This window comes from Bos indicus, chromosome 5, assembly GCF_029378745.1.
Source record: "Bos indicus isolate NIAB-ARS_2022 breed Sahiwal x Tharparkar chromosome 5, NIAB-ARS_B.indTharparkar_mat_pri_1.0, whole genome shotgun sequence".
NCBI classification, from domain to species: Eukaryota; Metazoa; Chordata; class Mammalia; order Artiodactyla; family Bovidae; genus Bos; species Bos indicus.
The window spans coordinates 116,418,864-116,441,010 of NC_091764.1; the positions used below are offsets into that span (position 1 = coordinate 116,418,864).

Consider the following 22,147-nt stretch of genomic DNA (forward strand, 5'->3'; position numbering starts at 1 on the left):
CCTCAATGCAAAATGTTTTTGGTGTTAAAAAATAAATGAATAAAAAGCAATTTAAGAGGAAACGGCCTGTGCAGCCCCTGGCTCTTCATGCCGGTGTGGACCACACTCACTGGGTCTTCTGGGGGTGACCACTTGCTGCCTCAGGGCTCCAGGCACAGTTTCTCCCCAGTGGCGGTCGAGGTGGCCGTGGGCAGGTGGTCACAGCTGGTGCTACTGGACACATTGGCCTCAAGCTGAGTCCAGGAGTGGCCCTCTCTTCTGGGGCCACCTCGAGGGCTGGGCCTTAGAAGGACGGTGGGCTCAAACAGAACACCCATGGCCCTTGGTGCCAGGAAACGGTGCCAAGCGTGGTGGGATTTACCCCATGGGGTGTGCGAAAGCCAGCCGTGAGAAAGCATGTTCCATAAAGTCCAATTTTGAAATGTCCTGCCCAGAAGTGACCTTCTGCCCAGGTGCACAGACGGTTGCCCCTCTCGGCCCCTCCTGGCCGTGAAAGGAACTGGGGCTGAGGGCACCCTGGTGCTGGGCGGCTCCTCCCTTTGGTAACCATGGGGTCCTCTCCTTCTGTGAGCCGGGGGGCCCGTCACGGGGCCAGTGCAGCCGTGAGGGCGTGGGTGTGCCAGCGGCCATCTTTCCTTTTTGTAAGCAAAGAGGCGAATCTGTGGTAAGTCTGGGGCAGAAACCGTCACCAGCTTCAGTTCTGAGGTCCTAGCAAGTGGCAATGATGGTTAAATGAGAACGCAGAGTGGGTCTCAGAAATGCAGGCTCCTTGCTTCCCCCCGGAGCAGGCTTGGCTGCAATTGAAGCACCTGGATTTCTGTTCCTTCCCCCTGGGTGCCCTCCCCCCGGGTGCCCCCACCCTGGGTGCTTCCCCCCGGGTGCCCTCTCCCTGGGTACCCTCCCCCCGGGTGCCCTCCCCCTGGGTGTTCACTGTCCACTCTCGGGGGAAGCCTTCCTTGGTTGTCCCCGTTTGGGGGACGCTCCAGGCCTCCTCCATTTTGCACTGTTGTCTTTAGTGAGACAAACCGTCTCTGAGCCCCGCAGGAGTGGGTCGGTCGTGTCCTGGATACCCTGAGCACCGGGCTGCCTGTGTCCCCAGCCTCTGGCCCTGGGGCAGGGATCCTGGGTGCTGAGCCTCAGCCCTGACAGAACTGTTTTGGGAAGATCGTGGTTGAGGTGTCAGGCCTTTCCAGGAGGAGCACGCTCCTGGGTCTCCCAGCCCCAGCCCCAGTGGAGTTTTCAGGACGTGCTTGTCGAGTGACTGAAGGGTGCTTCAGCATCACCCTGGGATGCTGTGTGCAGATGGTGCGGCCGGGAGTGGGGCTCCCTCGGCCACCCAAGGGAGGCTGCCCATCCCAGGGGCCCTGTGGGGTGTGTTGAGTCGCCTGCCGCCTGTCACTCTGTTCTCCTCCCTGCACAGCGGGCGCAGACGTCTCCATGGAGGCCTGCTGTGCAGATGGACATCGAATGGCCACCGAGCACAGGGCCTGCTCGCTGCCCTACGCCTCGGAATCCAAGGAATGCAGGTATGTCTGCCAGCACTTCACCAGAAGAGCGCTCCTCTAGACAAAAGCAGGAGAGGAAGGGAGAGTGGGTGGCAGACCCCCGGGGGGAGGCTAGGTGCCAGGGCCAGGCTGTGGGCTGGGGGGTGCAGTGGGGCTGCTGACCCCTGCCTCCCTCCCTCCTCTGTGCCCCCACGGTCCTCTTACATGTCTCCGCTCACCCTTCCCCCGCCTCCCTGGCATTATCGGGGCATCCTGACATTTCACCAGGCTGCACGCAAGAAGATCTGGGTTTGCAGCCCTTGCTGCCACAGCTGGGCACTGTGACCAAGTCACCCAGAAAGGGGGTGGTTACTGGGGGCAGGTGAGGTCATGAGATCTCAAAGCACTGGAAGTGCTTTGCCAGTAAAAGCACGGCCACTTTCAGACCCCGACACCCAGACGAGCCAGTCCCAGAGCAAAAGTCCTCCTAGGCCGTTTTCCACTTTATGCGGTAGCCAGCGTCTGGATCAGCTATGTTTATTCCTCTCTCTCTAAATTAACTCAAGCTCTTTCAAAGTTTTGGGAGGACGTAAGCTTAGAAGGGGCTTCCCTGGTGACTCAGCGGTACAGAATCTGCCAGCAGTGCAGGAGACCCAGGTTCGATCCCTGGATTGGGAAGATCCCCTGGAGAAGGAAATGGCAACCCACTCCAGTAATCTTGCCTGGAGAATCCCCATGAACAGAGGAGCCTGGTGGGCTACAGTCCATGGGGTAACAAAGAGTCAGACACGACTGAGGCGACTGAACACCTGACTGGAAGCTTATAATAAGTGATAAATACATGTCATGTCAATCATCACTGTCAAAATAATATAAAAATAATAACAAGTCTTTAGGAAGCACCTACTTTGTGCTAGGCATTTGCTGCCCAGCATCTCGTTTAACTCTGTTACTAAGACCCATTTTACAGATGAGAAAACTGAGCTTTCCCCCAGAGTGCTCAACTGGAGGCTTTAGGACTTGGACCCAGATCTGCTTGCCTGGGGAGCAGAGGTCGGGAGGCGAGGGTATGAACATGTTCCATCACATGCCATCCGTTCCTGCTCTCTGCCCCTGGTCCGAGCCAAGGCAGCTTTGACCTGGGGGTGCTGGATGGAGAGCTGCCACAGACAGAAAGAATGCACAGGGGAGGCTGGTCCGCCTGGTTCTGGAGTCCTGCATTTGTGTTGGCATCGAGCATTGAGAGGCTGCTGCCTGCCAGCAGTGACGGAGGATGTAAAGCTCCATTGAGGAAATTCTTGAAAAGTCGAAAGCATTATAGACCAAACAAGGGAAGGAGAGAAGAGGGCGCTCGGATTGTCTGAACTGAGTGGGAGACTGTGCCATGAGGATTTACGGCGTGTCTGATGAGTAAGAGCTGAGATCTTGGTGTGAGGCTTCGCACTAGAAATGTCAGAGGGTGGCTGGCAGTTCGGGGCGAAGCTAGCTGGTGAGCGCCAAACATTCTGTTTACAGACTGGGCCAGAAAGGCAGACAGGCCCTGGGGACCCATCGGGCTTGCTTTCAGGCTGTGTGACTTGAGCCAGCTTGGACCCTTGGTTTCCCCAAATGTTAAACCAGGACAGTGATGATGACCGAGGGGAGGGAAGCAGCCAGGACCACCACCCTAGGCAGAAGAGTATACTTGTCTGCTCAGGCCACCAGCACAGACACCTCTGCCTGGGCGGCTTAAACCACAGACATTTACTGCCTCACAGTCTGAAGACAGCCGTCTGAGATCCTAGTTCCTCCTGACGCCTCTCTCCTGGGCTTGGAGATGCCACCTCTCCCCACGTCCTCATGTCTTCTCTCTCTGTGTGTTTCTGTCCTAGTCTTTCTTTTTTAAAAAACATTTTTATTAAAAAAAAATTTTTTTTGGCTGAAGCTCGCAGCATGCAGGATCTTAGATCCCCAACCAAGGCTCAAACCCATGCTTATTGTAGAAGAAGAACAGAATCCTATCCACTGGGCTGCCAGGGAAGGCCCCACAGGTTCAGTGTTTTTAATGAAGGGAGAGAAGGGAGAGAGCAGGTCAGAAATCAAATCTGGTTTATGAGGGTGCTCTTACAAGTTAAAGGGTACAGGAAACAAGAACCACCAGCCACCTGGTCACTCAATAATTCCAGCATTATTTTTCTCCTTCAAAGTGGTATTGTGCCAGGCCCTCCGGTTTTAAGTTTTCATTCATTTGGCAAATCTTGATTGATCCCTGGTGCTGTTCTAAGCTCAGGGTGAAGAGAATGGGATTGCATAGGTGGGCAGGCCCCAGGCCGAGCCCTCCTGGGCAGAGCTGGGGGAGGAAGGCGCCCAGGGTTCTGTGGTGCCCAAGAAGCCCAGGGTAGACGCTCTGGTAGGTGAGGGGATCAGAGAGGACTGCAGGGGCCCCGGCACCTCCCAGCACACATGGGTTCTAGCCGGGCACGTGTGGCTTCTGCCCAAGTCTCTGACACGTGGCACATTTGGGGGTGATCAGGAGAGACGGCAGATGACGTTTCAATTCAGGCTTCGCCGTGCATTCTAGTCTCAACCAGATATGGTTGGCCTCACGACCCAAATGTGGTGGTGGTTTAGTTGCTCAGTCGTGTCCGACTCTTGTGACCCCATGGACTGCATGCAGCCCGCCAGGCTCCTCTGTCCGTGGGATTCTCCAGGCAAGAATACTGCAGTGGGTTGCCATTTCCTTATCCAGGGGATCTTCCCGACCCAGGAATTGAACCCGGGTCTCCTCCATTGCAGGCAGATTCTTCACTGACTGAGCTGTGAGGGAAGCCCAAATATAAATTTGCCTAAAACTTTGGGTTGAGTGCAGCCCACGAGGGGATTTGGATCCACATGGAGTTCACAGGTGGTGCTAGTGGTGAAGAACCTGTCTGCCAACGCAGGAGACCTAAGGGGCGTGGGTTCGATCCCTGGGTAGGGAAGATCCCCTGGAGGAGGAAATGGCAACCCAGTCCAGTACTCTGGCCTGGGAAATCCCATGGAGAGAAGGGCCTGGCGGGCTATAGTCCATAAGATTGCAAAGGGTCAGACATGACTGAGTTGACTTAGCATGTTAGCATGGAGTCGAAACCTAAGGCAGATCTTGAGCTGATGTATCTCAATCCACCAGTCACTCTCTGATCCCCTTCATGTATTTCACTAATTGTACTGAGGCTCTTCTGGAGGAGATGGGGGTAAATCAATGAACAAAATAAGCAAAATCTCTTCGGAGGATGCAGACGATGACATGGTAAAGTCTCTGGTTTGTAAGAAGGCACGAGGTGCCTTCTTTCCCTGGGAAAGCCCAGGGACAAGAGGCCGGGTCTCCTTTCAGATAGAGATGTTTGAGGGCACCTTGCTGAGTTTACGGTTTCAGATAGAGATGTTTGAGGGCACCTTGCTGAGAATGGGTGTCTCACCAGGGCCTGAAGGACGCGAGCAAGCCAGCCAGGTGAATGCAAGATCGCATGTCCAAGTCGAAGGGCAGTAAGGGGAGAGCGGCTCCAAATCCGCCTGCAATGCTGGAGACTCGGGTTTGATCCCTGGGTCAGGAAGATCCCTGGAGGAAATGGTAACCCACTCCAGTATTCTTGCCTGGGAAATCCCACAGACAGAGGAGCCTGACGGGCTACAGTCCATGGGGTTGCAAAGAGGTGGACATGACTGAGCAACTAAACCGCTGTCCAGCTCTCCAGACGCCCAACTCTGGCCCAAGCCCACCCGCGTAGAGCTTCATAACTTCTGTGCTGGAAGGACCCCAGTGTGGGAAGCTGTGCTTCCCCTCCAAGACGTCCCTCTCTCATCCCCGAAGCCTCTGCATGGGCCTGGCACACAGTAGGGTTGCAACCAAAAAAACAATTTTTTTTTTAATTGCAGTAAAATATATATAATAGTCGTGTCCAACTCTTTGTGACTCCCTGGACTGTACCCCTCCAGGCTTCTCTGCCCATGGAATTTTCCAGGCACAAATACTGGAGTGGGGTGCCATTTCCTGCAGATTGCACCGTCGTGACCATGTTTAGGGGTACAGTTCAGTTTATTTGCATCACTGTCCCACCGTCCCCAGAACTTTTTCATCTTCCTAAACTGAGGCAGAAACTCCTTGTTACCCTCCCTGCCCCAGCCCATCCCTTCTGTTTCCCATCTTCATAAGTTGGACTCTTCTGGGTCCCTCATACAAATGGAATCACAGTGTTTATCCTTTTGTGTCTGGCTTCTTTCACTTAGCTCTCTGTCCTCAGAGTTTCTCCGAAAACTTTGTAACATGTGTTCAGGTTTTCTTCCTGGTTGAGGCCGTGTTCAGCTCCTTCATACGCACAGACTACACTTGGCTTGTCTGTTCCTCGATGGATACTTGGGTTGCTCCCATCTTCTGGCGGTTATGAATCACGCTGCCGTGAACCTAGGTGCGCCAGTGTCTGAGTCAACTGCTTTCTATCCTTCCGGGTTTATACCCAGAGTTAGGATCGCTGGATCCTAGGCTCATTCTGTCTGAAATTTTTTGAGGAACTGCTGTGCTGCACCAGCTAACACTCCCACCCACAGTGCACAAGGGTTCAAGTTCTCCACAACACTCGTTTTTTTCTGTTCAGCCAGTAAACATCTTTGAATGAATGGATAGTTGGACCCACATCTGTTAGCTCTCCCTAACAATTTAGTAAAATGCCGGTTATTTGCAAATTCACCAAGGGCATGAGCCAATGTGTGGTAACAGAGTATAGACATGTTTCATTCTCTTATGCTTCAAAGGTTGGAATTTTTTTTTTTTTAACAAATTGAAGGTTTGTGGTAATTCCATGTTGTCAGATGAAGGCTAGCATTCTTTAGCAACGATGATTTTTATTAAAGTATGTTTTACTTTCTAGACATAACGCTATGCACACTTTATGGGCTGCAGTACAGTGCAAGCGTAACTCTCATATGCTCCAAGGAACTAGAGAATTTGTGTGGCTCACTTTACCGTGGTGGTCTGGAGCTAAACCTGCAGTCTATCTCTGTGTGTATTGATAGATCCAGGCTGGAGCCCATGGACAGTTCTAGAAGTGTATGAGAAGCTGGGTGAGGAGCTCCAGCCCCACAGAGTGGAAGCTGGGGCCAAGGTCGCCTGGCCAGCCACACGGGGAGGCCCCACCCTCTCCGGTCCAGCGAAGGCCTGGCAGCTCTTCCTGCCCTTGTTGGCAACCCCAGAGCCAAGGTCCTCCGAGGTCTGAGGGGAGCCACGCCTGTGACCACACACCTCTTGCTCCCTCATGTCCCTTCCCTCCCTGCCTGGAGCTGTGTCTGAGGGACCACCTCTGGTAGATCCACCTTGTGGACCTTCTTCCCGGAGACCCTAGAAGGGCTAGGAGATGGGGGTGCGGCGGCCTGGGCTCACTGTTGCTACCACCCATCACTCTTGGCCGTGGCAACCTCCTCTGCCTCGCCGGAGCTATTTCCTCTGATTCTGGAACCTGGGGAGATATTAATAAAGGATGAGAGGGTCCAGACCTGAGCCAGCCCTCATCTGTTTTTTAAAATTTGTTTTTAATTAAAAAAAACCCAACTCATTGGGCTGTGCTGGGTCTTACTGCAGCATGTGGGGTCTAGTTCCCTGACCAGGTACTGAACCCTTGTCTCCTGCGTTGGGAGCGCAGAGTCAGCCACAGGACGACCAGGAAAATCCCAGCCATAATCTGATTTGTGTTATAAATAGCTGGGAACTTTCTCTGGATGAGGCTCAGCGCTCAAGAGAGATGAAGTCGGCCTGTCGAAACCACTCCCAGACACCACCGTGCATTCAGTCTTTCTAATCAAACTCTGTTGACCACCTTCCGTATGCGGGTGCTGTGTGTGTATCTTGGCGTGTCTGTGGATGAGCGGCAGGGGTGGGGGAAGGAGGGGGACCCTCAAATGTGACAGGGCTGCCGTCCCCGAGGGGCTACTGCTCCCAGGCCCTGGGTACACCTGGCAGACCCTTGCAACCCCACAGAGCCCCTGGCACATCCCACACCCTCTGCCCACAGGATGGTTCAGGAGCAATGTTGCCAGAACCAGCTGGAGGAGCTGCACTGCGCCACGGGCATCAACCTGGCCAACGAGCAGGACAGCTGCGCCACACCACGCGGCGACAACACCAGCCTCGAGGCCATGTTCGTGAAGGTGAGGACCCGCCCTCCCGGCGCAGCCATCCCTTCTGCAGTCCGAGGCCTGGGGCGCTCTCCTCCCTGCACCCCAAACTCAGGCAGCCTTTCCCTCTGAGCAGCAGGGTGTGCAAAAAGCCCTGGGGGCTGGAAGGGCCACTCAGGTCTCCCCACCAGCTCCAGTTTACCCAGTAAACTCCGGGCAACACCCCAGAGTTTCAGCATGCGGGGTCTAGTTCCCTGAACAGAGATTGAACCCGGATCCTCTGCGTTGGGTGCGCAGACTCTTAGCTCTGCCGCCCAGGCCCCTTCCAGCACTGGGACATGGGGTGAAGTGACCCAGCCCTGCCCTGAAGCCTGCCAGCGGGGGTCCCCAGCCTCCGGACCGCGTGCCGGTGCCTGCTGTTGGATCAGCGGCGGCATCAGATCAGATGTAAAGTGCACAATAAACAGTGTGCTTGAATCACCCCGAAACCATCCTCCACCCCAGTTCGTGGAAAAACTGTCTTCCATGAAACCAGCCCCCAGTGCCGCAAAGGTCGGGGCCCACGGACTGCCAGTCCCAGGGCTTCAAACAGGGACTCAAAGGTCAGAGCATGGGTTACCTGGACTCAGGGCCTTCTGAACCCTCAATTCAAGGTAGGCATCCCCACCCCCGCCCCCAGGAGGCCCTCAAACGCCTCTACTCTCCCCAGCTAGTCAGAGTTCAGAATGGGCCCCCACGTATGCCTCTGAGAACGCATGGCCTCCATAACTGCCCTAGAAGAAAAGACTGAGGTTCAGAGAGGCCCACACTCCAAAGTGACCTCTCAGCAAGGGTCCTTTCAAGATCAGCAGTGAGGCACGGCTGGGAGCGGGGTCATCTGGCCCAGAGGGAACTCTGTCCAGAAGGTCAGCGATGAGTATAGGTCCAGGCCAGGTCCCCGGGGCCTCTGTCCCTGTGGAAGGCCTGCATCTTTGCACGGATGTGGAGAGGTTCCTGAGAGCGTTCCGAGGTCTGAAAACTGCAAATAAACTAGGCTGTCCCTCCCTTACCACTTACGAGGGAGAAAAACAGCCCGACTAGGAGGAGCTCAAGTTTGGAAAGTTAATTAACCTGGTCATCTGGGTTTCTGGTGGAGGTGCCAGGTGACGACACTGAATTCCCTGGAAGAAAGATTTCCTGTTCCCCGTTAGGAACCCATGAAGTAATTTCAAGGAGCGATAATTGGAATGAAGTCTGGATTCCGGGAGGGAGAGTGGGGATCCTTTCTGGGGCTCGTCTTTTCACACAGAGTGGGATGTGGAGGGATATTCCACATCGATGAGTTGGGGGTCAAGTGCCCCTCTGCCCACCCTCAGCCTTTGTGGGCTTTTCATGGGAGGAGGCTGGGTGAGCAGGGGAGCGGGGGCTGGTCAAGGGGGTTCCTGGGAGCTGGGACCTGAGATGCTTAGAGCCGGCCTCCCAGAAAGGGGGCTCTGCCTGGGTCCTCAGACTTCAGAGAAAGGCCTGGAACATTCTAACGGGTGTGGAAACTGATCACTTCGGCCAATGAGCCATTTATGTTTCCGGGAAGTATGACTCGGGACGTATGAGGTGGAGGAGGTCACTGGGGCTCCTGCTCTTCCTGGAGAATGCGAGACCCTCAGCCTCCACGAAGCTCAGGCTAAACCACCTCCCCCGCTCCTGCCACAGACCTTTGGAACGTTCTGTGCGTTTCTTAGAATGATGACCGAAATGAAGTTTTCATGTGCCAGGGGTGAATATTGTTTCCGGGCTTCAGATGTGGCTTTGGGGACCACTGGGGCACACAGGTGACTCTGTCCCTCACCTGCTGACCAGTCTTGAGGCTCTCTTCCTGCGGTCTGAACCACCCTGCCTGGGCTGAGGAGGAGGAGACAGGTGTATATTCGTCGTTCCAGGCGTGGTAGAGAAATCTCAGAGCACGCAGAAGGCATGGACCCTTAGGGAGCCCATGTGGGAGCCCCAGGGGCCCCTCTCCTAGCCCCCCTCTCCCTGGAGGCCCTGCTGGACCGGCTGGGGTTTGGGGGGCAGACAGGGGTTGTGGAGCATGTGCTAGGATCAGCCCCTTTAAGGCATGACCTATGAGGTTCAGGGGGCAGCAAGCCTTGGGCTCAGCTGGCTTTGCTATTTCCTGGCAGCGGTTAGAAAAGGCAGCCGAGTCAGGTGTGTGTCTTCCCCGCCCGGGGAGAATTACCGGGGGATGAGGGGTCCGTGGGATCCGCTGTGTCACGGGTCTGGCTTCTCCATCAAGAGTCTCTGCTTGTGTTTGCAGAGGTGCTGCCATTGCTGCCTACTGGGGCGGGCAGCCCAGGCCCAGGGCCAGAGCTGTGAGTACAGCCTCATGGTTGGCTACCAGTGCGGGCTGGTCTTCCGGGCGTGCTGCGTCAAGGGCCAGGAGACGGCAGACTTTGCCCCGGGGGACGGCGGGGACCTCCAAGAAACAGGTAAGTCCCCCTTTTCTTTCCTCTGGAGCAGGGCAGTCGGTCGAGGTTATTTAGAGAAGCAGAACCAATAGGGTGTGGGGAGAGAGGGAGAGAAGGGTTTAATTCACTGGCTCACACAGTGGGCGGCTGGCAGGTTCGAAACCTGCAGGCTGTGTATGCAGGCTGGACGCCCAGGAGAACACTCATCTGGCTCAGTTCGGAAGGCCGTCTGCTAGCAGAGTTCCTTCTTGCTTGGGGGAGGCCAGTTCTTCTCTTAAGGCCTTTGCCTGATTGGATGAGGCCCACCCACTTGATGGAGGGCAGTCTGCTTTATTCAAAGTCTGCTGATTTAAGGGTCAATCTCATCTAAAACATACCATCCCAGCTGTGTCCCGACTGGTGCTGGATCAAATATCTGAGTACTGTAGCCCCACCAAGTGGACACCTAAAGCTGACCGTCACGGGTGGTGTGGGCTCGTGCATTGACCGTTGCCTTAACTCTGCAGAGACCGGTTCTGGTTGTCAGAGCAGGTTCATGCTTCTCACTGTCCTGGAGTGAAACCGAGGGCTTGGAATCTGGGATCTGACGAATCTGTGTTCATGTCCCTGTCCTGACGTGTATTTGGGGCAACCTGATGGATCCAGGCCTCAGTTTTCTCATCTGTGAAATGGGGACGCCTACAGTCCCACTCACTCGGGGATGAGATGGGAGAAGCGGTACGTGGCGTCTGCCGTCACAGTTCGCCTCGTCCCTCCAGCCGCCTCGGGCAGCGTAGGTGGCTGGCCACGCTCTCATTCACCGCGTTTCACAGATGAGGTCCTGGCATTCAAGGTCACGTGGCCAGCACACGGTGGAGGCAGAACTCTGGCCTTCCGATGCTGGGCCAGTGCCCTCTCTCCATCGGGAGCTGACGACATGTGGACAAGAGGCTGGGGGCACCACTCATTAGTAGCAGGCTGTGAGCATTCAAACATAGATATTTATTCAGTGTAGGGGCCGGTGACCCCCCTAAAGCAGCTTCAAGACAGCTCCCAGCTGTATTTCCATCAGTTTAGCTCCCCACCCTCCCATTTGTCTGAAGCCACGTCAGTCCTGAAGCCTTGGGGCCTGGTTCAGTTACACGGTTCAGGAAACTTCTCGGTTGTCTAATCATCTCTTCCACTTATGCAATGGTTTCCTATGCCATAATGGAAACAGCCCTGGAACATTTCAGGCGTCTGCTCTGCCCCAAGCTTGCTGCCTGCGTGGGACCTTTGCCTTCTCAGTCTGAGCTCCGTCTGCCCTCTGTTCAACGTGGGGGAAGGGGCAGGGAGCAGGTCAGGGGAAGAGCTCACAGGCCAGGGCTCCCTGAGCCAGGCCGTCCGTTCCTGTGGCTTTGGGGTCCTGGATCAAGTGACCCGTCTTTCATTCTTTGTTTTGACTTCTCAAGTCCAGGACTCTGCCGTGCAGCTGACTTCAGATATCTTAGTCATAAAGGGGGACTGGAACCACGTTCTGGCTCCCTCCTTGACTTTTGAAATCAGAGATGACATTTTCACTCTAAACAAACTCAGATTCTTCACCCTGGTGGAGACTTTCTCCTGTGTCTCCAGGGAGGACTTTTGTTGATTTATATCTTGGTTCGTTAATGGTCTCTGAGCTTTTCTGTTGCTCCAGATGTCTTATTTCTCCCTTGCCTTTCATCGGCTTCATTTCTTGCCCCAGACTTTGCTCGGTGTCTCTGTGAGGACTTCCCTGTGTTCCCTCCCCACTCAGACACAGACCTGCCTTCCTGTCTTCCGCTGACGTTTACTGTGGGCCTACTGTGTGCTACCACGGGGCCACATGGGCCCACAGACCAGTACGGCCTGAGGTAAAATAAGCACAGAGATGGACAGAAAGCCTTTTAGAAACTTCTCTAAGCATTTGATATAGAGTAACTCAGGTCTGGGCGTCCCGGGTGGCTCAGATGGTAAAGAATTGTTCTGCAATGCAGGGGACCTGGGTTCTACCTCTGGGTCAGGAAGATCCCCTGGAGAAGGAAATGGCAACCCACTCCAGTGTTCTTGCCTAGACAGTCCCATGGACAGACAAGCCAGGCGGGCTACAGTCCGTGGGTCGCAGAGTCGGACACAACTGAACACACACACATGCACACATCTGTTGAATCTAAATATAAAATTGGGATTTGTGTCTGTTTTCTTAACCTTCTTTTTCTACTAAGCTGTATTATGAGTTATCGAAGTGTTGTTATCTTCGATATTTTATTGTTATATGGAAGTGTGAGTTATCTAAGATGGGGGAAAGAACCCTGTTCTTTTGGGTGGAGCTGTGCTGGGGTGTATCTTGGTTACGCCCATTCTACAGATTGGGCGACTGAAGCTGCAAGAAGCTTAGATTCCAGATTCATCTTCTCGCATTCTTTGCCCAGCATACTAGCCCCCAAAGAATGCTGTGGAAATCTCAATGACTTCATCACCCAGGTAGCAGTTTCCCACAAATGCCCCTGACCTTGTCACTGTGAGTCCTCTGGAGGATGGTTCCGTCACCCTGGCCTGTGCTGGACGTGGCAGGGAGTTGGGCCTTGCCAGGATGTAATGCCAAGTGGATGATGGGTCCCCAGATCAAACCTCCTTTTTTCCCTCTCTTTTTGGCTCCTAGTAGGGTTGATTACAGTGTTGTGTTAATTTCCGCTGCATAGCACAGTGATTCTGTTATGCGTACCTGGGCGTTCTTCTTCACATGCTCTTGCATTATGGTTTATCACGGGATGTGGAATGCAGTTCCCTGGGCTGCGCAGCAGGACCCAATTGTTCTTCTGTTCTGTCTGTAATCGCTTTCATCTGCTAACCCCAGCCTCCAGTCCATGCTGCACCAGGACCCTCTCCTGTGGCAGCCACCGGTCTGCTCTGTTTGTGACACTGTCTGTTCATAGATAGGCTCATTTGAGTCGTGTTTTAGATTCCACAAATAAGTGAGAGCATGTGGTATTTGTCCTTCTCTTTCTGACTCGCTTCACTCAGTGTGACCATCTCTTGTTTAGTCATGAAGTCATGTCCCACTCATTTGCGACTCGGTGGACTGTAGTCCGCCAGGCTTCTCTGTCCATAGGATTTTCCAGGCAAGAATACTGAAGTGGGTTGCCATTTCCTTCTCCAGGGGATCTTCCTGACCCAGGGATCCCAATTCTTTACCACTGAGCCACCAGGGAAGCCCTGTGATCATCGCTTGTTCAGTCACTCAGTCGTGTCTGGCTTTTTGCAGCCCCACGGACGGCAGCACACCAGGCCTCTGTGTCCATCACCAACTCCCAGAGCTTGCTCAAACTCATGTCCGTTGAGTCGGTGATGCAATCCAACTATCTCATCCTCTGTCCTCCCCTTCTCCTCCTGCCCTCAATCTTTCCCAGCATCAGGGTCTTTTTTAATGAGTCAGTTCTTTGCATCAGGTGGCCAAAGTTTTGAAACTTTAGCTTCATTACCAGTCCTTCCAATGAATATTCAGGATTGATTTCCTTTTGGATTGACTGGTTTGATCTTGCTCTCCAAGGGACTCTCAAGAGTCTTTTCCAACACCACAATTTTCCAACATCAGTTCTTCAGCATTCAGTCTTTGTACTCCAACTCTCACATCCATACATGACTACTGGAAAAATCATAATTTTGACTCTATGGACCTTTCTTGGCAAAGTGATGTCTCGCTTTTTAATACATTTGTCTAGGTTTTTCATAACTATTTTTCCAAAGAGCAAGCAGTCACCGTCTGCATTGATTTTGGAGCCCCTCCAAAAAATGAAATCTGACACCATTTCCACATTTTCCCCATCTATTTGTCATGAAGTGATGAAACCGGATGCCATGATCTTTGTTTTTTGAGTGTTGAATTTTAAGCCATCTTTTCCACTTTCCTCTTTCACCTTCATCAGGAGGCTCTTTAGTTCCTCTTCTCTTTCTGCCATTAATGATCATCTCTAGTTGCATCCAAATTAACCATTCTGAGCAAAGGGGCTCCCAGCCTCCCAACCTAGAGATGACTCACACCCTAAAGGTCCCTTGCTTAGTTTCTTCCCAGCTGAAAAGTTTTTGAATTATTTAGGGACCCTTCCCATATTTTAATGTGAAAGTGAAAGTATTAGTTGCTCAGTCGTGTTCAGCTCTTGCGACACCATGGACTGTAGCCCGCCATGCTCCTCTGTCCATGGGGTTCTCCAGGCAAGAATACTGGAGTGGATTGCCATTTCCTTCTCCAGGGTGTCTTTCCGACCCAGGGATCAAATCCAGGTCTCCCGCAATGCAGGCAGATTCTTTACCGTCTGAGCCACAAGGGGAGCCTTCCTGTGTCTTTTGCATAGTGTCTATAAATTATGTTATATTGAAATTTACTGAAGAATTACTAATGTGTGTGTTTTTACTGAGGTCTGTTTTCTGTGTGGGTGTATCATGCTCTCACATGTATGTGTTTTAGAAGACACGGGAAGGTAGAAGGAAGAGGAAATCAACACAGAGATGGACACTGTTTCCATTGGGTCGCATTTCCTCTCCGTCTTTTTTCTGTCTTTCTTCGCTTCTCTTCTGTAGGCGTGGCTGCACTGAGGAGACCCTGGGTTTGTGCTTTCCCACCCAGCCTTGCAATGTGATGGCTGCTGGATTGCGATGGAGTTGTGGTCACTGTCATTCCATCTTGTGGCGGCTTCCATCAGCAGGGGGCTTGGTTTTCAAGTTGTCTAGGGATTCCTGGGTGTATCCACCCGAGTTAAAAGGGCTAACGCATTTCCTTTATGTCAGAACTGCCAGTGCAATGCCACCCTTTCAATCAGGGCCCTGGCCCCCCACCGCGTCACTCTTTGTTCTATTGCCGTGTTGAATCTCTTTTAAAAACATTTTTATTTATTTATTTGACTTCAGTGGGTCTTAGTTTCAGCATGCAGGATCTTTTAGTTCTGACATGTGAACTCTTCTCATGTTGCATCTTGTGGGATCTAGTTCCCTGATCGGGGATCAAACCTGGGCCCTCTGCGTTGGGAGGGCAGAGTCTTAGCCACTGGACCACCCCCTCTGTTGAATCTTTTTATTAAGTCGGGGGGGCCTTGTCTGTGCCAAGTGCTTCACCCTCAGAGCAGGTGCTCAGATACCTTTGTTGAACAAGCCGAGTGAGTGACTATGGATGACTGGCACTAAATTGAACTTTGCAGGCCAAGTGGATGAAATCTGTGTATTTGCTTCCTGGGGCTGCCCTAGGAAGGCGTTGCAGACTGGGGGGCTTAAACAACAGAGATATTGTCTCCCAGCCTGGAGGCCAGAAGTCCGAGACCATGGTGTTGGCAGGGCTAGGCCTTCCGAGTATCTCCCCCGGTATCCCTTGGCTTGGAGATGCCTGTCTTCTCCCTGTTTCTCCACTCCCTTTTCCTCTGTGTATCTGCCACGGAGTCCAAATGTTGCCTTCTTGTAAGGACACTTGTCTTTGAATTAGGGCCCCCTCTCACGACCTCATCTTAACCTGATCATCTGCAGTGACCCTGCTCCAAAATAAGATCATGTCCCCAGACACTGGGGGTTAGGACTTCACATCTTCTGTGGGGGGTGGGTGGGGGGGGTGGGACCCACAGTTCGACCCGTAACAACAAGCTCTCACCAGGTGCGTTGCCTTGTTTGGAGGCTGTGACTGAGTTTATAGTAGGGCTGTGGTGGCTGCATTTGTGGAAATATTTAAGTAGCGTTGACAACATAACCACACGTGGCGTCACGTGGATGACTAACAGGCCCTCGTGCCGCTGCCGTTTCTGGTATAATAGATCTTTTAGAGATGTAGCGACATTTTGTTTTGTAGGTGTGATTCTGTTTTTCAAAAGGATGAAATGAACACTGAGCTGTTTATAAGAAGACGTACAGACAGGCATTAGCTGCCTGATATTTACAAGAAGAGAAAACATTTGGAGTGACCTGTGTGCTCATGTGGGTGTGGATCACCGCGTGGACAGCGTGTGCACAAACATGTCTTTGCCTCTTTCCCCTTAGCTAAGGTTTCTGAGATCGAGGAGGAACAAGAGGACCCCTACCTGAATGACCGCTGCCGAGGTGAGCCCTGTGCTTCCCGAGCTGGTGGATAACGAGGCCCAAGGGAGGGTCAAATGCTAATCTCTCTGGGAGCTGACCTCAGGCTCTGCTCGGGTTCACTAGGATTCACCCGAGATGTGTCCTTCGGCTGGGAGTCCCGGTCACCTGCACTCCTGGACTCCTTCCCTTCCTCTCCTCCTCCCTGGGACCTGGTGGGCGAGTGAGGGAGAGGGTGGACTTGTAGCCAAGGGCTGCGTTCTTGTGGCTTGTAGCGAAGAAGCTAGCATTCAAAGCCCTTTCATCACGGCCCACAGACTCTGTGGGTGACTCTATGGGGGGGTCACCCTAGACAGGGACTGCCAAGGCTGGGGGCCCCTTAAGGGATGGGGGTGAGAGTTACTTCATTTTGTGGCCTGGCGCTCCACCCATACCATCTGTAATATCCATTTGTCTCATAAGAGTGATGCTTTCAAATTTAAAGTCAGTGGGGCCTTACAGTGTTGTTTTCCATAAGATAAGACTTTATTTCTCATGACGGAACATTTCTACGCGTCTGGACTGGCAGGTCTGCTCCCCTAGGACATTTAGTGACTTGCCTTATGGTTGGGCTTTAATTAGGGAGTCAGTTTAATCACAAAATAATGCGGTCTGTTACAATGACACCTGGCACCGAGGCCTTGGGTGGGGGAAGGGAGAGCAGAGAGCCCCAGAAAGACCCGTAATCCTCCCTGGGGGGCGTGGGGGGGATCTTCCTGGAGGAGGGGGGCGGATAGTTGGTTTGCAGTGGGCCAGGATGGACTAGCCAGAGAAGTGACATGGGTGGGGGGGTTGCAGCAACTGGAGCAGAGACTTGAAGACCTGCAGCAGCTGGGCCCCGGTGGGCTGTGGGACGGGGGAGGGGCAGGGGACAGGGAGAGGGGAAGAGGCTGGACAAGTGGGCAGGCCGTGCAGGCCCTGGGCAGCAGTCCGGACTTCATTTTGTGGAATCTTTGTCTGGTGGAGGTTTGTCCCCATGAGATTAGTTCTTTGAGCATCTCGCTAGCCACCCTGTGGGAAGCGTGGTTGGAGGGTTGGGTACCAGGGATGCTCAGAGAGCCAGGTGAGTGAGCAGCCGGAACTGAAGCAGTGCCAGTGAAAATGGGGTATTGGGGTCCCGCACGCCCCTCCATCTGTCAGATCAGGGCCAGACCTTGGGGGTCTCTCATGGGAAGGGGGTTGCTGTGAAGACTGCAGTGGGCTCCAGCCTGAGGAGCCTGCCTTTCTGCATCAGTCCACCTTGAGGGCACTTCTGGCCCCATCCAAACAAAGAGAAATCACCAGGAGGTCCCTGGATGCGCCGGGCCTCTGCTCACATTTGCTCTGGTTCCAGGCGGCGGGCCCTGCAAACAGCAATGCCGGGACACGGGGGAGGAAGTTGTCTGCTCCTGCTTTGTGGGGTACCAGCTGCTCCCCGACGGCGTCTCCTGTGAAGGTAAATGTCATCCTGCTCTGAGAGCCTCTGCCTGCGCTTGTCACCCGGGCAGGGCCCAGTTTGCACAACTTGGGGCCCTGTTCATAGGTGAACTACGGCCCAGGACCAGCTTTCCAGCACTCCACAGCCACGGCTTTCAGCAGGAGAGTGTGAACCCCTGGCTGGAAAAGGGCGCGGGCTTGGGGTCTGACTGGGCTCTGAGTCCAGGATCTGCTGAGTGGCATCCCCAGCCTCTCTTGGCCCCTCGTCTGTGAGATGGGGGAGATGGAGGGAGGCGACAGCCCTAATAGGGGGGTCTCTAGGGTCACACGACTCCAGTTCAGGGCCTGGAGCTTGCTTAGCAGATGCTCAGAAGGAGCAGTAGATCTGAAATAGATCAGCCGGGGAGAGGAACCATTGCTTTTGCTTTGCTCTGGTGGGGAGCGCCCAGGGCTCCACTCCGGTACAGAGTGTGACTATCACAGGCCTGGGGCCCTTGATGGATGCAGAGCCCTGACCCCACTCTGCCTCCTGGTCCGTTTCTTCTGACGCAGCGTCAGGATCGGGCGTGCTTGCCGGTTACTCCTGAGTTGCCTGTGTCTCTCCTAGATGTCAACGAGTGCATCACGGGCGGCCAGAGCTGCCGGCTCGGAGAAACCTGCGTCAACACAGCGGGCTCCTTCCGCTGCCAGCGCGACAGCAGCTGCGGAACTGGCTATGAGCTCACAGAGGACAATGACTGCAAAGGTACGGCGGGCTCCGGGTCGCAGAGCCGCACCCCGGGAGTAGCTGTGATGTCATGAGAAGGTGGCTTGGGGGGTGCGGGGCTCCATGCTGTGTCCCCCGGTGACTTGCCTGGGGCACCGCCTACCCTGTCACTCGTGAAGATTTAGCTTCTTGACCGTCAGGCTGAGTTAATGACAGTGGAGAGTTTGGGTTTCTGAAAAGGCTCAAAGCACGATCATTTAAAAACAAGACCAGGGCCGTCGCTGGCCTTCCAATGGTTGGGGCTTTGCCTTCCAGTGCAAGAAGGTATGAGTTCCGAACCTGGTCGGAGAGCTCATATCTTACATGCCTTGTGGCCAAACTACCAGAACACATAAAGGGGAAGCAGTGTTGTAACAATTTAAGAATAAAGACTGAAAAACAATTTTAAAATAACAACAAGACTGGAGATGAATTTCAGGTGCTCGCATGTGCTTTCTAGTCCCATCCCCCCAATTTTTTTGTGTGTGTGTGCACAACAGCTGCTGTCCATCTGATTCCAGGCTCCCTTGAAGTTCAAAGCATATTCCCTTCCACTGCGTAAAAAGCATGACATTTTTGGCTGCTGGCTTTTCCCCACCAAATCATAGATGTTATTTGGCAGATAAGCCTTTGATGAGGATCTGTTAGAACATACTTTTCTGCTGAGGGTTTCCAACCCTTCGGAACGACAAAACCACTTGTGTAAAAATGTTGGTTGAATTATGAGGGTAACTCAAAAGCAAGTCACACCCTCCTGACGTCTGAGGGCCTTTGGGTGAGCTCGGTGCTCCCCACCCCTGCAGACTCCCTGGGCGGCTTGCACCACGAGAACCCAGGGTCCCTGCCAGCTGAGTATACACTTTGAACATCTGACAGCCCATGAACTTCAAGGGAAGGGCAGCCAACACGTTCAGTCATGACAATCACCATTGTTAATATTTGGGATGTTGCAAGGACTGAAGAATGAATAAGTTTATAAGGACTGTGTTTATTGCCACTAAGATCATCATCGCTTTATAATCTAAAACTTAACATGTGCTTAGCCTGAAATGAAAACCAAACCAAACCAAACCACCTATTGCCAGGAAAATGTCTGGGTTATTTATTATATAACAAAATTTGCATCATAAGAGCCTTGGGGGGATAGTCAGAGTTTTAAGTCTTTAGCAACACGAGCCCCGTTTGGCTAAGGCTCTTGTATGTGACCTCTTTATTGGGATGTTTTGGGTTATAGTCTGAGTAATGAGCATTTAAAGAAAAAAAAAAAAAGCTTTCTTGTGATTTTAAAGTGTTGTAAGATGCTTCTGGCAGGACTCTTGCTAACAATTTCCTTTTTTTATGATGTACCAGATATTGACGAGTGTGAGAGTGGTATTCATAACTGCCTCCCCGATTTTATCTGTCAGAATACTCTGGGATCCTTCCGCTGCAGACCCAAGCTACAGTGCAAGAGTGGCTTTATACAAGATGCTCTAGGCAACTGTATTGGTAAGACACTGCTCCAGGGCCCATGGGGTCCGCCAGGCAGGGGAACCGTCCAGTCACGGGCCCTGTCTCTAGCAGGCGGGGCGCTGCACAGGGTAGACAAAACGGGTCGGCAAGCTTTTTCTATAAAGGCTGGATAATAAATTGTGCGTTGCAGGCCGTGTGGTCTCTGTCGCAATGCCTCTGCTCTGCAGGTTGCAGCTGGAAAGCAGCCATGGTTATGTGAACAAGTGGGCAGGGCTGTGTCCCAATAAAGCTTTATTTACAAGCACAGGCGACAGGCGGTGTTGGGTCCCAGGGCTCTAATTTAGCAATTTCCGATTCAGACAAAAGAGCTTGAGTTTTGAAATCAGAGACACTGGTGTTGAACGGAAGGTGTGTGTGCGTGCATCCTAAATCACTTCTGTTGTGTCTGACTCTTTGTGACCCCATGGACCCTGTCAGGCTCCTCTGTCCATGGAATTCTCCAGAATACTGGAGTGGGTTGCCATTTCCTTCTCTAGGAGATCTTCCCAACGCAAGGATTGAACCCGTGTCTCTTAGGTATCCTGGATTGGCAGGCGGGTTCCTTACCACTAGCGCCACCTGGGAGCCCCAGGGAAGCCCTCAGTAGTTTTAAACACTACCGCCCTGGGACCAGCCCAGGAGACAGGAGGTGGGCCTGCTTTCTCCTGCAGTCGCCACCTGGCCGGATCACTGTATGCTCTTGGCATTTGAGTCCAGGTCTGCCAACTGTCCTTGCCCTCTGCCCCAGCAGAAGATTCTGGGTCCTCCCTTGAGGTCAGACAGACGTCCCCCTGGATGTGAGCTGCAGGTGCCACCAGCCAGAACCCACGCTGCTGGGGCTGCCCTGTCACCCCCCTGGAAAGGCTGGCAGCACCATGACAAGGGACAGGACTTTCCATCTTGTGTCTGTCTCACGCCCTCGCAGATAAATCTGCGTTGATCTTTGATTTGGCATGGTGGTTTGGACTGAAATCCCTGCCCCCTTTTATTGCTATCCCAGGATGTTTACAGACAAACAGCAGCAGCCCCTTAGGATGGGGGTGATTTTATCTGCAGCCAACCCCAGTCTTTGTTCCTGAAACAAATTTGCCCCCTTTTCACGGGAGGCGTCTGCGTGGTGGGGGCCTCAGCTTGGCTGCACTGGCCCCTCTCCAGCCCCCTGCCCACGGAGCTGTCATCACTCAAAGAAGGGGGCCGGGGAGCAGGAGGCTAACCGCTCTCCCTGGGCCAAGATGGGGAGGGGCTTGCCCAGACTTTCAGGGGGCTTGCAGGGGGCTCCGAGGAGGAGGGCTTCTGTTGGGGCTGGAAACCCTGACTCATGGCAAAATCAGCCCAGTTCACTGTGTGGGACTCGCAGGCAGGTGGCCTTGGCTTTGGTGCAGTGGAAGATGGAGGTGTTGAGGGTTTAGGGGCAGGGAGATGGACCCGAGAGGGGGTGCTTAAGGTGGGGTGTGCTGCTGTGACCTGGGACCCAGTGGGGAGGCTGTGGTGCGGTCCAGGCTGAGCACATCATCTTAACTCCGTCTGTGGTTTCATAAAGAGGAGGGAGATGGGACTTTTTTGGAGATCTGGGTGCTGGGTTTGGGAAAGCCCTCCAGGATTAACCCTGCCGTCTCTATCTTTCCCCCCTGTAGATATCAATGAGTGTTTGAGTATCAGTGCCCCATGCCCTGTTGGGCAGACGTGCATCAACACAGAGGGCTCCTACACGTGCCAGAAGAACGTGCCCAACTGTGGCCGTGGCTACCATCTCAACGAGGAGGGAACCCGCTGCGTTGGTTGGTATTAAAAATGAAAGCTCGTTTGAAATGGACTTTTCTGTCTGCTCCAGCACAACCCTCCCTTCTCTGGAAGGAGAGAGCAGATCCCCAAAGGAAGCGGTGTGCACCTGTCTGTCTATCCCATGGCTGATCGCCAAGCCTAGGCCTTTACTGGCTATTGCCTGGACCATTGCAGTAGAATGCCAGCCCACCTACTGCCTTCAGCTTTGCCCCTTCAAGTCTGTCCCATTCATTCTGAGATGAAAGCTCTCTTGCCCTTTCCTGCTCAGAGCTCCCTTTGGTGATGGTTCCTCACTGGGGCAGACAGATGACTGATGCTCCAGCTTGCAATTTGTGTGTGTACGAGGGTACTCAGTCACTTCAGTCATGTCTGACTCTTTGCGACCCTATGGACTGTAGCCCGCCAGGCTCCTCTGTCCATGGGATTCTCCAGGCAAGAATACTGGAGTGGGTTGCCATGCTCTCTTCCAGGGAGAGCACCCAGGGAGTGAACCCACATCTCCTGCTTTGCAGGCGGATTCTTTACCATCTGAGCCACCAGGGAAGCCCCACTTACAATTCGGTCCTCCTGAATTGACCCCAACCTCACAAACTTTA

At 53.4% G+C, this 22,147-nt stretch overlaps 1 protein-coding gene across 2 annotated transcripts in view; it reads left to right on the forward strand.

Moving 5' to 3' along the window:
- Window positions 1-22,147, forward strand: part of FBLN1 (fibulin 1) — an 80,249-nt gene that overhangs the window by 11,636 nt on the left and 46,466 nt on the right. For both annotated transcript variants that reach the window (XM_019961962.2, XM_019961961.2), the window contains exons 2-9: window positions 1,421-1,526; window positions 7,505-7,640; window positions 9,898-10,069; window positions 16,043-16,102; window positions 17,451-17,552; window positions 18,141-18,278; window positions 19,629-19,766; window positions 21,404-21,547. In XM_019961962.2, coding sequence (XP_019817521.2) covers window positions 1,421-1,526; window positions 7,505-7,640; window positions 9,898-10,069; window positions 16,043-16,102; window positions 17,451-17,552; window positions 18,141-18,278; window positions 19,629-19,766; window positions 21,404-21,547 — 996 coding nt within the window. The remainder of the gene's footprint in view (window positions 1-1,420; window positions 1,527-7,504; window positions 7,641-9,897; window positions 10,070-16,042; window positions 16,103-17,450; window positions 17,553-18,140; window positions 18,279-19,628; window positions 19,767-21,403; window positions 21,548-22,147) is intronic.